We start from the raw sequence: 16,834 nt of genomic DNA, 5'->3' as shown, positions 1-16,834 counted from the left end.
TCTGGAATTTTGAATAGCAAATGTGTCATACAAATGGGAGATGTAAATACATTCTGGGTCAAAATTCATGCTTTCAAAAAAAATTGACATGAATTTTGTATGATCTTGCATACTCGGATTTTTAAAAAATGTATTTGCCATGGCAACCACAGCCACAGATGGCAGTGATTGCTATTTTGAGAGCTGGAAAAGGGATATATTTGTGTGTTTAAGGCAGTACTCATAAAAATATGAAATCTTTCACATTTTCACGCCTTAACTCTTGCTAAGGAATACAGTGTGCTTACATCTTCATACGAGGGTTTTAGTCATTCTTGGAGGAAAGTTCAGTTAAGTGTACTTTCTCTGTTTCACTTATGGAGACCTCAGAGGATCTTGCTGAGGCAGATGCAGTGCTTTGTCTGGAACAAGTTCAGGTGTTATTTATTTTATAGTTAAATGTTACAAATGATTTTAACACAAAGCTCCCTAAAATTGCATCCCCAAAAAAATATAGTTCCTCATGTTTTAGTTATTTTGATGAACATTTTTATTATTGTCATTGTGTAAAATATGGATGTCTAATTCAGTATTACCAGAGGGATTTTAAGGAATTTGAAAATGTAATAAAATTTGTTCCAGGTTTAAAGTCTTGATGTAACTGGTTGTAAATTACAAAAGTAGAATAAAAAATTGGGTGGTGGGAAGAGAGTAAAATATGAAAATTCTCTTTTTTGGGCTATCAGAATTTTTATTTCTGTCAATCATATATATTGAGTGCTTTGTCTATGCAGAGCTCTGTACTACACACTTGGGAGAGTACGACATAAGAGTTGGTAGATGCATTCCCTGGCCATAATGCAGTTATTTCTGTTTTGTACGAAGAATGCATTTTCACTGTTTTCGTGCTTATTTTGAAAGTAAGCAAGTACAAAAGTAATGGTTATTTTTGTATTATTCTGATTGAGTTTTATTCACATCTAAAGCAGAATTATAAAATCCAGACTATCGCTTTTAATACTGTAGGTAGCCCTAAGAGGAATTCGTGCTATTTTTTTCTTAATGGAGAAATAGGCTCATTTCATGTAAATGCAGCTTGCTATTCAAGCAAATTTAGGGGTGAAAAGTGGCATCCAGAGACATTTCTATTTGTTTTGATGAACCTCTGATATTGCTTTCTTGGGTCAAAGTAGTAGCAATTTTCTTTCATAAGTTTTTCCCTCCTGAATTCATAGTTTTGAAAGGAACCATTTTTCTTTGCTGTCTTTAATCCGTGCTCTATGCAGTTCAGTTTTTCTCATTTTTCCTGTTTTACTTCTACTTTTTGGACTTTATTAAAAGGAATAGATCTGAAATCAGATGTGTTAGGTTTTCACCATTCATTTGAGTATTGTACAACATTGTCACATGTTGTCATAGAAGCCTAATCTGAACTCAGAAGATGAATATGGATGTTTAGTAATTGAAAGGCCAGAGGGAGGAAACTTGTGAAGCCAGTGAATTTGTCACAGGAGCAGTGGAAAATATATGTTCAGCTCCAAGTACTGGATTGTAGTAACTTCAAAAATAGCTCAACATTGTTAGTGTTGGCAATCCATAGGGCAGGCAATGGGATCCAGAAACTGTAACCAAATTACTTTGTAGGACCAACACCTCAAACTTAACATGTCCTAAACACAACTCTTCATCTTCCCACCCAAACTCTATTGTCCCCATGTCTTTCCCATCACTGTAGACAGCCCTTCCATCTTCCCTATCTCACAAGCCTGTATCCTTGGCATTTTCCTTGACTCATCTCTCTCGTTCAACCCTCATATTCAATCTGTCACCAAATCCTATCAGTTGACATAGCTATAGATTCTGCCCTTTCCTCTCTTTCCAAACTGCTACTTAAGCACTTATCCTATCCCACCTTGATTACTGCATCAGTCTCCTTGCTGACCTCCCTGCCTCCTGTCTCTCCCCATTTCAGTGCATACTTCACTCTGCTCCCCGGATCATTTTTTAACAAAAACGTTTGGTCTATGTTTCCCCACTCCTCAAGAACCTCCAGTGGTTTCCCATCCGTGTCCTTGTCAGACAGAAACTCATTACTTTGGGTTTTAAAGCAATCAGCATACTGTCTTCTACCTTACCTCTCTGATTTCCTATTACAATTAAGCTTGCACACTTTGCTCCTCAAATGTCAACCTACTCACAGTGTCTTGATCTCGGCTCATTTGCCACTGACCTGTTGCCCATGTCCTGCCTCTGGCCTGGAACTGCCTCCCCCTTCACATTCAACAGATGCCAACAGATGATCACTCTTTCCACCTTCAAAGCCTTACTGAAACACATCTCCTCCAAGAGGCCTTTCCCAACTTCATTTCCTCTTCTCCCACTCTCTTCTGCATGACCCTTGCACTGGATTTGCACCCTTTATTCGCTCCATTCTCAGCCCTACAGAACTTGTGAACATTTCCTTTTTTTTTTTATTACTGTCTGTCTCCCCCTTCAGACTGAAAGCTCTTTCTAGGCTGGAAACATGTCCACCAACTCTGTTATATTGTACTCTCCCAAGCATTTAGTCAGTGCTCTCCACACAGTAAATGCTCAATAAGTACAATTGATTCATTTGATCATGCTTTCCTCTGTTGAATTTCATATTTTTAGGGGGTCCATTTTTCTAATTTTTTTAGGTCGCTTTGAGCACCATGTGGTATTTCCACCTACGTTGGCATTGAACCATTTAGGTACAACACATGAAACAACTAAGCATCCACAGTATTATGATCAAGAATATCTTGTCCTAATTTGTCAAAGATGATAACATAGGGGACATAATCAAATGCTTACTGTAGTCTAAATTGATTACATCTATTTCTTCTCTCTTGTCTATGTAGTCTCTGTATTTTAGAAGATTGAATTCATCTGGACAATCATCTTTTACTTTGATACACAAAATTCATGCCCTCAATGTTTCTCCACACCTTCTCCAACAGGATTGTTCACCTTACCACCCACCTCCCTTCCCTCTAAATCACACCATCAACCTTTACCCAGTCCTTAATCATCTCCTCAGTAGACTTTGTGTGTTCCTACGCACATGCTGTTTAGGTCACTGTTGATGAAAATCCAGACACCAGGCTCACTTCCAATTCACCCTCACTTGTGACACTTCTGTCTTTTACTTCCCCTTAGCAACATCCCTTCTCCTCCATCACTGGCTCTTATCCTCATTGGCCCACCAGTTATTCTGGACCTTTATGTCACTCTTGCAGTTCATAGTGCCCACACCTATTTCCTCTCTTGCCCATGTTGATCTTGCCAACTACCTTGACAGGTTTGCAACCATTAGGTCTGAGTTCCCCAAAATGTCCACCTCACCTTCCTACCCCTTCATTCACTCATTCATTCATTGTCATATTTAATGAGCACGTACTATGTGCAGAGCACTGTACTAAGCACTTGGAAAGTACAATACAGCAATGAAGAGAGACAATCCCTGACCACGACGGACTTATAGTCTAAAAGGGGGAAGACAGACATCAAAATAAGTAAACAGGCATCAATATAAATAAATGGAATTATAGTTATATACATAGGTGCTGTGGAGCAGGGAGGAGGGGAAGAGCAAAGGGAGTGAGTCAAGGTGACATGGAAGGTAGGGGGAGCTGAGGAAAAGGGGGGCTGAGTTTGGGAAGGCCTCTTGGAGGAGGTGTGCCTTTAGTAGGGCTTTGAATGGGGGAAGAATGATGGGTGGATTTGAGGAGGGAGGGCTTTCCAGGCCAGAGGTAGGATGTGGGCCAGTGGTCGGCGATGAGGCAGGTGAGATCGAGGCACACTGAAAAGTTTAGCACCAGAGAAGCGGAGTGTGTGGGCTAGGATGTAGGAGAGAAGGGAAGGTGAGATAAGAAGGGACAAGGTGATGGAGAGCCTTGAAGCCATTAGTGAGGAGAGGCAACCACTGGAGATTTTTGAGGAGGGGTGTGACATGCCCAGAAACGTTTCTGTAGAAAGATAATCTGGGCAGCTGAGTGAAGTATGAACTGAAAGCAGGAGCCTGGGAGGTCAGAAAGGAGGATAATGCAGTAATCCACTCGGAATTGGATGAGTGATTGTACTAACAGGGTAGGTATTTGGATGGAGAGGAAAGGGCGGATCTTGGCGATGTTGTGAAGATGAGACCGGCAGGCTTTGGTGACAGATTGGATATGTGGGTTGAAGGAGAGAGTGGAGTCAAGGATGACACCAAGGTTATGGGCTTGTGAGACAGGGAAGGATGATTGTGCCGTCTACCGTGAAGGAGAGTTTGGGAGAGTACAGGGTTTAGGAGGGAAGATAAGGAGCTCAGACTTGGACATGTTGAGTTTTAGGTGGTGGGAGGACATCCAAGTAGAGATGATCTGAAGGCAAGAGGAGATGCGAGCCTGGAGGGAGGGAAAGAGAACAGGGGAGGAGATATATAGATTTGGGTGTCATCTGCATAGAGATGATAGTTGAAGCCTCCTATGTCACCCTGCTACTCTCCTTCTACAACCTAGCCCACAATTAATTGGCATTAATTGGCAAGTAATTGCAATTACTGTACCTCGATCTCGTGTATCTCACCACTGACCTCTTGCCCATGTGCTTAGAACAGTGTAGAGAAGCAGCGTGGCTTTGTGGAAAGAGCATGGGCTTGGGAGTCAGAGGTCATGGGTTCTAATGCCGGCTCCCGCCGCTTGTCAGCTGTGTGACCTTGATCAAGTCACTTCACTTCTGTGTGCCTCAGTTACCTCATCTGTAAAATGGGGATGAAGTCTGTGAGCCCCACAAGGGACAACCTGATTACCTTGTATCTACCCCAGTGCTTAGAACAGTGCTCGGCACATAGCACTTAACAAATACCAACATTATTATTATTATTATTATTATCCTGCCTCTTGCTTCCCACCCTCCCACTTCATATCCACCAATTACACTTCCCACCTTCAAATCTTTATTGAAGGCACATCTCCTTCAAGAGGTCCTCCCTGACTAAGCTTTCCTTTCCTCTACTCTGACTCCCTTCTGCATTCCCTTGACTTGCTCCCTTTATTCATCCCATCCCCACAGCACTTATGTGCATATGTGTAATTTTATTTATTTACATTGTCCGTCTCCCCCTCTTGATTGTAAGCTCATTGTGACAGGGAACATATCTGTTATATTGTTATATTGTAATCTCCCCAGCGCTCGGTACAGGGCTCTGCACACAGTAAACGCTCAATAAATATGATTGACCGACTCCTCTCACACCTCCTTCTAGTCCCATCCTTTCCAGCCATCTCTCTGAATCATCTGCTTTCAAAATCTTTTCTCTCAGCTTGTATCTCCGACCCATCCCCTCTTTCCTCCAAAAAACATTAGCTTCCTCTCTTCATCTCCATCTTCAGCCTATTACTATTTGATAGCTTCCTCTTCTCTGCCTTTAAACATGTTCACATCATCCATATATTAAAAAGGGCTTGTAGATTGTAATTTCTTTGTGGACAGGGATTGTGTCTACCAATTATATTGTACATTTACATTCCCAAGCTCTAAGTACAGTGTTCTTCACACTGTAATGTTCAATATATACCTTTGATTGATTTGAATCATGAGTCAGGTCCTGTATCTTGACTTGCCTTGGGGTGAGAGTCTTTTTCCAGGGGGTTTTTCTGCTCCTTCCTCAGTTGATGTGGTTTACATATGGATGTTTGTTCTCAGAAGAGGGACACATACAGGCTCTCCATTTATATAAGAAAGGAGATAAAAAAATTACTAAAGCTAAAGAGAGTTTCAACTTATTAGGTAAATAACAGCAGTCAGCATTAACAGGTTTATATCAGGTAACAAAAGAACAACCCTGCCAGACTAATTGCTATTCCTAGAAGCACCTGAACTATTTTTTTTTAAATTCAGCATACAGGATTCTTCATTGATTTTGGGCAAAAAATGAAGAAAAAGGAAAGTGCTGCCCAAAGGACTGTGAAAAGATGGAGGTTTTTAATTTTTTTTCACACCTCCAAAATGTATAAAATGACCATTTGGTATTGAAGGTAGGAGAGCAAGATGGAATTGAAGGTAGAATAGGGAAATCAGTAGTTCAAATACATTTTTGAAACAATGTATTTAGAATGAGAAGAGCCTGATGGAATGCTTCGACAGTCTGGCTAAGTTTTTTAGAGATTAAAATTCTGTTTAGCTTTATACTATATACTGTAAGTGGTGAATTGTACTATTCAACAGCTCAGGATTCTCTCAGACCAGGAGTTAAACCAGTGATTTCAAGACTTGAAGACCATTCACATAATTACAAATTTTCTGATTTAAATTTTTTCTCTAGTAAGGCAGATAAAAGTATCTGGGGTTATCTTGATGGCATCTCTATAAACTCAGCCAGTTCATTTAGGAATTAGGCTGGAACCAGGGCAAAAGGTTCAACAGAAAGAATCCAGAGATTCAGGAATTTTAGCAAGAATGGGAAGGTGTGGTGGAATAGAAGCTTGGAAGGAGGTTTTGGTGGAGGAATAGCAAACGGCCAAGTGAATAACCCAGGAAGAAGACTCCATGGAAGGCCAAGTTACTTTTGAAAGATTTAAAAGTACAGATTCTAGGCCAGGCCAGGGCATTTGGCACTGGAGAATAATATCACAACTATACATTTTAAAAAATAATTTTAAATTTTGTCTTCCTCCTGTTTCAGAAGCAGGCAGAATGGTTTCTCTGCAGAAAAAGACCCCAAAATTCATGTTGCTTGTGCTCTGTAGTATTTCCCAGATTAAAAAATCTTTCATTTTCCAAATGTCCTTTTGTCTTTTAGTTTATTTGACCATAGCATATTTTTGTTATCTTTTGTTAGGTATGGTGAACTGGGAAGATGATCAAACTCAAATTTATTTGTCAGTTTATAAAGTACATTACTTTATATTTTATTATATTCTTTTTCATTAAGGAAATGCAACTTCACCCCAAGTGCAACGGCCATCTTTCATGGACTACTTTGATAAACAGGATTTCAAGAACAAAAGCCATGAAAACTGCAACCAGAATATGCATGAGCCATTCCCCATATCCAAGAATGTTTTTCCTGATAACTGGAAAGTTCCTCAAGATGGAGATTTTGACTTTGTAAGTACATTTTCACTGATGCCTTTTCACCTTTTACAAGCAGTATATACTCTTGTAATATATTTTCTCATATCAGTCTCTAAAGAAAGATAGACACATGCAAAATTGACTCTTTACACTTTGTTATCATTAAAATATTCTGCTGAGTCTTGTTTTAAATATATTCATTCATTCATTCAATAGTATTTATTGAGCGCTTACTATGTGCAGAGCACTGTACTAAGCGCTTGGGATGAACAAGTCGGCAACAGATAGAGACAGTCCCTGCCGTTTGACGGGCTTACAGTCTAATCGGGGGAGACGGACAGACAAGAACAATGGCAATAAATAGAGTCAAGGGGAAGAACATCTCGTAAAAACAATGGCAACTAAATAGAATCAAGGCAATGTACAATTCATTAACAAAATAAATAGGGTAACAAAAAATTTTCCTGCCTGGGGCAGAGCTTTAAAAATGGAATTAGCTGGAAACTGATACTTTTCCATTTTCTTCATTATTTGCCAAGTTAAGTACTGGTAAATTTAGTATTCACCCTGATCTGAATACAGTTTCTTCTCTGAAGGTCAGAATTGAAGAAGATTATTGACTTGGAGTATCCCAGATGTGCAAATGATTGCACCTTTACACTGTGAAGCATAAAATTCTTCACCCTAGTGAAATATTTATCATGCCTAGGGCTGCACTAGGCTGATTGGAGCAGAAAAGCTGACAGTTTCCAGCTCCAGGCCGGGGAGGTTAAAGTTTGAAAAGTGGAACTATTGCTGTTCTTAAATTGCCTCCCTGCTAGGCCGACCCCAAAGCGGTGTTGGACCCCCAAACCAAAGCTAGATTCAGGGAGTTGAACTACCTGTAGCTGCAGGACCCTGCCCTTCTCTCCCTACCCCTGTCCATTGCCTGCAATATCTGGGATATCTGAAAGATGGATAGAGAGATAGACAGACAAGCAGATCTCCTGCCCTGCGATCTAGAGTGTCTAGTTAAGGTAATGGTGATCGCCTACGCTAGGGGCCAGTTCAGTTAGAGTGCTTTGAATGGCATTTTCCTAGTAGAGTACATATTGAAATAGAACGCTGGGTCCTCTAGTCTTGGTCTTGTGATAGGTGAAGAGTGAATTTTCTTTCTATTTTATTTGCCTTCCTAAACCCATCATTGTTTAATATACCTTTTATAGCGAGCAGGATGTGAAGCAAAGTAACCGAAGTACCTAATCCATAAAATTCCTCTTCTAAATTAAGGCAACATACTAAATCAGTAAAGTAAATGCATTGAAGCTTCTCTCCTTTTCCTTGTGTAAGGTACTCAAGCGTACTCTCTATCTTTTCCCGTAATCTTAAGAGACACGGGGGGAGTGTGTCATATTCTTTAATCACTGCTAAACAAAATCAAACTCTTCATCATAAATAATGTATTTCTTCACAGACCTCATAAAGATCTTTAAAGAAGAGTAATTAATGTATATTTTGTGGATCCTGAGAATGTAAACTGTTTTTCATAATCAAATAAGTGACTAATCAAATGCATCATTCATTGGGAAATAACTATTATTCTGTTTATTTAAAAGCTCTTAAATTGCCTACACTTAGATCAATTTCCTGTACACCGCTAGCAAGTACATATGGACAACATTAATGCAAGATCGTAATTGCCCAGTGTAGCCTCATCATGCTAAATTATACCTATTGTTGTTCTTTTCTCAAGAAGTAGCAAACAGGGGTGGGAAAACAGAAAAAAACTGGTTCCATTGTTGAAGGTCTGAAAGAGATCTTTAACACAAGTGGCTAGAGGAATTGCATAATACATTTACTTCTTTTATAGAAAAATCAACATTAATAATTTAGATTGCTGACACATAGACTTTAAATCATTCATGAAAACGATAAATAATGAAGAACCTTTGGCATGAAACAACTCTGACTTGCCTCTGTTGGAATAATTCTTAATGACACTTGGTTCGGGGCTCTAAGAAGAAGCATCAAAGGCACTAAAATTACTGTTAAAGAAGACCAGATGAAATTATTCAGTTTTATAATTTAATGTCAGCACTGCAGGAGCACCATTGCTGCTGCCCATCAAAAGAGATTTATAAGTCTTCCCATAGTGCAGATGAATATTCTGATTTGGAAGATGACTGCATAATCTCTCATAAGGGTGAGGGCCCAGTTATTTTGATACGACGCCATATCAAACCCAGCCGTGGCATTTGCCAAGTGCATAAGGAAGGTCAGTAATAATATGCCAATGCTGTGGTCAATATCTAAGGTTAGAATTCAAAGCAGTTGCCTTTAAAGTTCGGCGAGGTGTTTTCCTGTTTGCTGTTGGTAAGAGTGAAGTATTGCATTAGTGATAATAATAAGGGTCTTTGTTAAGCACTTCCTATGTGTCAAGCACTGTTCTAAGTGCTGGGGTAGATAGAAGCTAAAGAGGTTGGACACAGTCCCTGTCCCACATGGGGCTCACAGGCTTAATCCCCATTTTACAGATATGAGGGAACTGAGGCACAGAGAAGTGAAGTGATTTGCCCAAGGTCACACAACAGATAAGTAGTGGAGTTGGGATTAAAACCCACGTCCTTCTGATTCCCAGGCCTGTGCTCTATCTACTAGGCCATGCTGCTTCCCTAGCAGCTTTGGGGTTTGAATAGCTTCTTGAGAGTTGCACTGCTCACCCAAATGGAGATAGGATTAGAAGAGTGTGCCTATAAACTACTTGCCTCACCCTTTGGATACTGTCCGTGTCCAAACTGCTATGACATTAATCCAAGCACTTATCCTGTCCCGCCTGGATTACTGCATCAGCCACCTTGCTACCTCACCCAAATGAGGTTCACCAGGAGAGCGTAGTTTGTGAGATTAATTCATGGTGCAAAACCAAAAACAACAACCTTCCGTAACGATAAGATGTAAGATTTGTATAGTAGAACATCACTAAGGTGACAACGAGAAGCACAGGAGAATGGCGATTGTTGCACGTGAGCTATCCAGATAGAAGTGATGTCATGGGATTTACCAAAAGCAGACTTTCTGGAGAAGGAAAGCTCTTGGAAAGAGCAGCTGGTTAAAATCGAGAGAGATCTTACCTCTGCTAAGCAACATTTTACAGCTGTAGGCTTAGCATATATATTTCAAGTCTTCCATACCTATTAGAGGCATTAAGTATCTAATGACCCCCTGTCATTTTTCCAAAACAAATGTACCTTGCTGCAGTTATCAGTGGGTTATGCGCCCACTGTGAGGGACATTAATGAGGGGTGAAATAAATTCCATTAAGATCTAGAAAGGCTCGTTGAAGCAAACTGATTGTCAGGTGAGACCTAAGGGAAAGAATATGGGCTTGGGAGTCAGAGGACCTGGCTCTGACACTTGCCTGCTGGGTGACCTTAGGCAAGTCACTTGAAGTCTCTGTGCCTCAATTTCCTCATCTGTAAAATGAGGATTCGATGCCTGATCTCCTTCCTACTTAAACTGTGAGCCCCGCATAGGTCAAGGGCTGCTTCCGACTTAATCAACTTGTATCTGCCCCAGCGCTTATAACAGTGGTTGACACTAAGTGCTTAACAAGTATGAAAAGGATTATAATAATAAATAGTGATGTTGAAAATTAAAGAAGTATTATTGGATAACACAGTATTGGAAAACTAATAGCAATTGTTCCCACCCAAACCCTGACTTTCCCATCATTGTAGACAGCACCACAGTCCTCCTTGTCTCACAAGCCCGTAACCTCGGTGTTATCCTCGACTCATCTCTCTCATTCAACCCACATATTCAATTTGTCACCAAATCCTGTCGGTTCAACCTTCACAACATTGCTAAAATTCACCCTTTCCTTTATCATCAAACTGCTACGACATTAACCCAAGCATTTATCCTGTCCTGCCTGGATTACTGCCTCAGCCATCTTGCTGACCTCCTTGTCTCCTCTCTCTCCCCACTCCAGTCTATACTGGCCTCTGCTGCCTGTATCATTTTTCTAAAAAAAGTTCAGTCCATGTTTCCCCACTCCTCAAGATCCCATCCATCTCTGCATGAAACTGAAACCCCTTACCATTGACTTTAAAGCCCTCAATCATCTTGCCCGCCTCCTACTTTACCTCCCTGATTTCCTAATACAATCTGCTCACTGCATCTCAGTCTCATCTATCTTGCCACCTACCCCTCATGCGTGTCTTCCCTCTAGCCTAGGACTCCCTCCACCATCACATCTGACAAATGATCCCTCTCCCCACACACCTTTCAAAGCCTTATTAAAAGCACATCTTCTCCAAGAGGCCTTCCGTGACTAAGCCTTCATTTCTTCTTCTCCCACTCCCTTCTGCGTTACTCTTGTACTGGGATTTGCACCCTTTATTTACCCCTACCTCAGCCCCACTGCACATATGTATATGTGTGTAATTCAATTATTTATATCGGTGTCTGTCTCCCCCTCTAAACTGTAAGCTTACTGTAGGCAGGGAGCGTGTCTACCATCTCTGTTATGTTGTACTCTCCCAAGTGTTTAATACAGTGCGCTGCACACAGTATGTGCTCAATAAGTACAATTGATTGATTAAATGAATTGACTACTCCTGCTAATGGACTATTTCAATCAGTCGTATATAAATTTTATTTATTGAGTGTTTACTGTGTGCAGAGCAGTGTACTAAGCACTTGACTATGCTAAACCAAGCATATCATCATCAACAAAATATTCAATTTAGTAAACAGATCAAAGATTCAGAGGTCCCTGGTTGACTGTATTATTTCCCAACAGCAAGATCTGAAATCTGTTCATATTGCAGCTGCTTTTTGTTGAACCAAGGACAGACTAATCATCACTTAATTGTCTCCTTCTAAATGACCATCACTCTGGTTGGAGCACTTTTTTAAAATGATATTTGGTAAGGGCTTACTATGTGCCAGGCACTGTGCTAAGTGCTGGGGTAGATACAAGCTAATCAGGTTGGACATAGTCCATGTCCCATTTGGGGCTCATAGTCTTAATCCTCATTAAAGAAGCAGCGTGGCTCAGTGGAAAGAGCACGGGCTTTGGAGTCAGAGGTCATGGGTTCGAATCCCGGCTAGGCCACTTGTCAGCTGTGTGACTTTGGGCAAGTCACTTGACTTCTCGGTGCCTCAGTTCCCTCATCTGTAAAATGGGGATTAAGACTGTGAGCCCCACGTGGGACAACCTGATTCCCCTGTGTCTACCCCAGCGCTTAGAACAGTGCTCGGCACATAGTAAGCGCTTAACAAGTACCAACATTATTTTGCAGGTTGAGGTAACTGAGATGATGATGATGGTATTTAAGTGCTTACTATGTGCCAAGCACCATCCTAAGTGCTGGGTCACAGAGAAACAAAGTGACTTGCCCAAGGTCACACAGAAGACAAGTGGCATAGCTGGATTTAGAACCCAGGCCCTCTGACTTCCAGGCCTGTGTTCTATCAACTAGGCCACGCTACTTTTTTAATTGTACATGAAGGCAATTACTTTAATCTTTCTTCAAAGGATCTTTTTGTTAAATTATGTACTCAACAAAGTGCTTACTACAGTGCTCTGCACACAGTAAGCACTGAATAAATAAAATTGATTTTGTCATTGGGGGCTTCTTATCCATTGCAGACCTCTCTGCTTCCTCACCCTTCTTTACTTCATGCTTCACCTTGCTGCCCAGATCATTTTTCTAAAACATTATTCTATGCACATCTCCATGCTCCTGAAAAACCTCCAACGGTTACCCATTCTGCATCAAACTCCTATCCACCAGTTCTTAGATAGTCAAGCTCTTGTCTCCCACTTCCTGGCGTCACTTTTCTCCTACTAGACTCCAGTTTGCATATTTTATCCATCTCAAGCCAACCTATTCACTGTGCTTTGTTCTTGTCTGTCCTGTCACTGATCTCTTGCTCACATCATCCCTTCTGGTTGGATTTCCCTCTCTTTAAGATATGGCAGACTTCGATTCTCCGCATCTTCCAAGTCTTCCTACAATTACTCCTCCTCAAGGAGGCCTTTCCTGATAGCTAGAAGCTCCTTACCTTGTCCTCAATGTTCTACACCAGTTGTTTCCATCTTTCCTTTTGGTTCTGTTAACCCTCTGCTCCCGACTTCATATTCTTCACTCTTTCTAAGGTCTCTTTTAACTGCAACCCATTCTTCACTCATTTGCCTCTGACCCCTTGCTCTTTTCCCAAGTTGGAAGTCTCTCCCCTGAGAATATTCTTCACTCATTATCTCCATAGCTCCTCCGCCCCCCAAACCCTTAACCCACCTCCTTTCAGGTTTCTGGGCTTAGGGTTGTCTTATATGGTGACTTTTTGATGATTCCAGCTCTCAGTAATTTTCAGAGGATTTGGGGGCTTTCCAGATCCTAAATCCTAAACAGAGAAAGTTTTCGGCAACATTTGAGTGCACATGAGGCTACAATATCGCAAAATACCATAGAGGGCAATTGAGTGAATCCTCTGACACACAGTGTGGAAAGAAGAAAATAAAATGAGGTTTTTGTTTGTTTTTTCCAATGTGCTTACCTGAATTTGTTTTGGTTGCTTTTTGGTTTTTTGTCATCAAAAAACTATTTCCTGTGCAGGGAGCAATATTTTTGAAGCTTGATTTGAGGCGTTGGAAAAAAGAGAGATTAGCTAGGCTGGCTGATTGCCAGATTGTTCTAGAACTTGTGAGAATCATGATCAGTTTGACAAGAGATCAAGAAAATGGCATTTGTTTGCATCTCAGTTGAAGGGAAGGCGAAAGATGATGATCGATTGTAGGTAGTGTCCAATAGTGCCCACAGAGTCCTAAGACCCCCATATTTTGGTGACATCCACCAAGCAAACTCCATTCTTCCACCTGTAAGGCCACGATTACACCCTTTGGCTTTCACTTAAGTATCCCCATACAATAAGGGGATCATCAGCCAGCCGTCTTCCCTCCCGATATTGGCTCCATTCAAAGCTTGGAGGAATCCTATATCGCTTCTCCTTTCATTAATTCATACAATCGTATTTATTGAGTGCTTACTACGTTCAGTAGTAAGCGCTTGGGAGAGTACAGTACAACAGTAAACAGGCACATTCACGTTTCTGCCCAGAGCGAGCTTACAGTCTAGAGGGGGAGACAGACATTGAAATAAATAAATTACAGATGTGTACGTAAGTGTGGGCCTGGGCCGCGGGGAAAGAACAATGGGAGCAAGTCAGGGCGACGCAGAAGGGAGTAGGAGAAGAGGAATGGGAGGACTTAGGAAAGGCCTCTTGGAGGAGTTGTGCCTTCCATAAGGCTTTGAAGGAGGAGTAATTGTCCGTCGGATATGAGGAGGGAGGACGTTCCAGGCCAGAGGCAGGATGTGGGCGAAGGGCTGGTGGTGAGATAGATGAGATGGAGTCACAGTGAGGTTTGCTTTAGAGGAGCGAAGTGTGTGGGCTTGAATCCCTGTTATAAGATGGAAGTCATTTTGTAGTTTAACCTACATTTTTATTTGAATACCTTCCAGTATTGAGACAGAATGAGAAGAACATCACAAAACTACCAATTGTAATACCTTATTCAAGGTAGAAGCAACATGGTGTAGTAGATAGGGCACGGACCTTGGAGTCAGAAGGTCATGGGTTCTAATCTTTACTCTTCCTCTTTTCTGCTGTGTGACGTTGGACAAGTCACTTCACTTCTCTGGGCCTAAACTACCGAATCTGTAAAATGGGGATTGAGACTGTGAGCCCCATGTGGGACGGGACCATGTCCTACTCGATTTGCTTGTATCCACCCCTGTGCTTAGTACAGTGCCTGGCACATAGTAAGCACTTAACAAATACCATAAAAATAACAATTACTCTTATTAGGACTTAGTTGCAGATGAGAGTAGAAGTCAGTAATTCTACAATACAAAAGAGAGACCCAAGATACCAAGGCATCTGAGCAGGTTATCTTCAGAGTGGTTAGGCTATAAGTTCTTCCCTGTAGATGCTAGGGTCCTTGTGGACAAGGAACATGTCTGCCATGTCTACTCTGCTGTGTTGTACTCTACCAACTTAGTCGACCTCCGCACACAGGTGACTCAGTAAATACCATTGACTGATGAATCAGTAGTCAATTCTCCTCTAGTGTGTGCTTTCCCTCTGACTTTTGGAAGAAAAGCTGTTGAGGATGTTAGAGAAGATTCTTCCAACAACACACGCATAATGCATTATGATTTTGTAAAAAGTAGATGAGACATTGGGGAAAGTGTGCAGATTGAAGTGTGAGGTTTTCATAATGCCGAGTTTATCAAAAACAACCTCTGCCCGCAACCCCACCGCACCCCAATGTTATCAGAAAGCTGATTGTTTTCATGCTTATCTTTTATGCCTGGGAAGTCATTCAAAAAAGAAAAGCAGACATTTGTTTAATCTCGGAGAAGCAAAATATATCCTATATTCAAAAATGGTGGGGAGGGGAGGAACACTTTTTTATCTTCCCTAGCAATCAGTGTAATTCTTCTTAGAACAGAATGTAGCCAGAAATGTCTTTGGCACCTGTGAAGCAGATGTAGAGAGTAGGAGGCATTCCTCATCATGAGACATTGTACCTAATGTGATCTGTATATTTTTTCTGTTAAATCTTTAGCATTTGCCTTTTGCTTTTCTATGAAATGCTCCGTATTAAAAGTATCGTGGAAAAGTACAATAAAAATCAATATTTTTATATCTTCAAGCAAACGATTGAATATGAATATCATAAAACGATAAATGAGACTAATAATCACCAAATTTGGGGGTTTGATTAAGCCATCCTATAAATGTTATTTTCACTGATGAAATCAGTGGTTTTGAACTCTACTTAAAATATTTTGCTTGCTATGTGCAAGATCTGAAACACAATGTGAAAGACAAATCTGTTTATTTCAACACAAATATAATGTTTCAGCCTTTGATCGAATTATTTCCAAACAGCTATGATATCCAGATTGTTTAGTATTAAACAGAAAATGTGTAGATCATGTTTTCCAGTAACTACAGAATCATTTTCAAATAAATACATTTTGAACAACTTAAAGATTTTGGAATAGGGAAAAAAAGTTGGAAAACCATCTGTAACCCATGGTAGAATGCAGTGATTTCCAACTATAATAACTCTAAAGTGACAAATTTTTTGAAGTTATGACAATAGAAATGTTACATGTCTACCTTTTTTATAACTAATAACAGTTTTTGTTGAGTTCTACTAAAACTGTGTAATCATTTTTAAGGACATGAACTAACATGCTCTTAGACCAAGAAGTGATGAAGTAATTAGTGCTGTCAGCAGCAATTCACTGTGAAACACCTACAGGTTATAAAATCCCATATTAGTTCACAGTAGTGTCAGATTTAAAAAAAATTAATCATGGCGCCTGAGTTCACAAAGATAGGTAAGGAAGACAAAAATGCATTTCCATATGCACATGTACACTGAAATCTTATTTCTTTGAAGAATATGTTGAGGCATGGAGATCAGGCTGGTAAGTTTAAAATGAATGGTGTTAATTAGGCTAATATTCTTGAGGAGGCGGGCATTGGGATATGATTAGAAATAAGATTTTACATTTTGTTCATTGCTCGGTAATGATATAAGTGGTACCCTAGACTTCAGTAAGACGACAGCTCACAGATTAGCATTTTTCGGCTATTTCTGGCATTGCTTTTTGGCTGAAAAACATTTTGGAAAAGAAATGATACATTCTGGAGAAGAGTTGATAGTGCAGATTTGGAGAAAGGCACTTGCCTTTTTACTCTGGGGGCCTACAAG

At 40.5% G+C, this 16,834-nt stretch overlaps 1 protein-coding gene across 1 annotated transcript in view; it reads left to right on the top strand.

The window, feature by feature from the left end:
* Positions 1-16,834, top strand: part of STK3 (serine/threonine kinase 3) — a 325,768-nt gene that overhangs the window by 233,312 nt on the left and 75,622 nt on the right. The window contains exon 10 of the mRNA XM_029063333.2: positions 6,917-7,092. Coding sequence (XP_028919166.1) covers positions 6,917-7,092 — 176 coding nt within the window. The remainder of the gene's footprint in view (positions 1-6,916; positions 7,093-16,834) is intronic.

Source organism: Ornithorhynchus anatinus, chromosome 4 (genome assembly GCF_004115215.2).
Source record: "Ornithorhynchus anatinus isolate Pmale09 chromosome 4, mOrnAna1.pri.v4, whole genome shotgun sequence".
Taxonomy (NCBI): Eukaryota; Metazoa; Chordata; class Mammalia; order Monotremata; family Ornithorhynchidae; genus Ornithorhynchus; species Ornithorhynchus anatinus.
The sequence above is the reverse complement of the archived record's forward strand: the minus strand, read 5'-3'. Positions and strand labels throughout refer to the sequence as shown.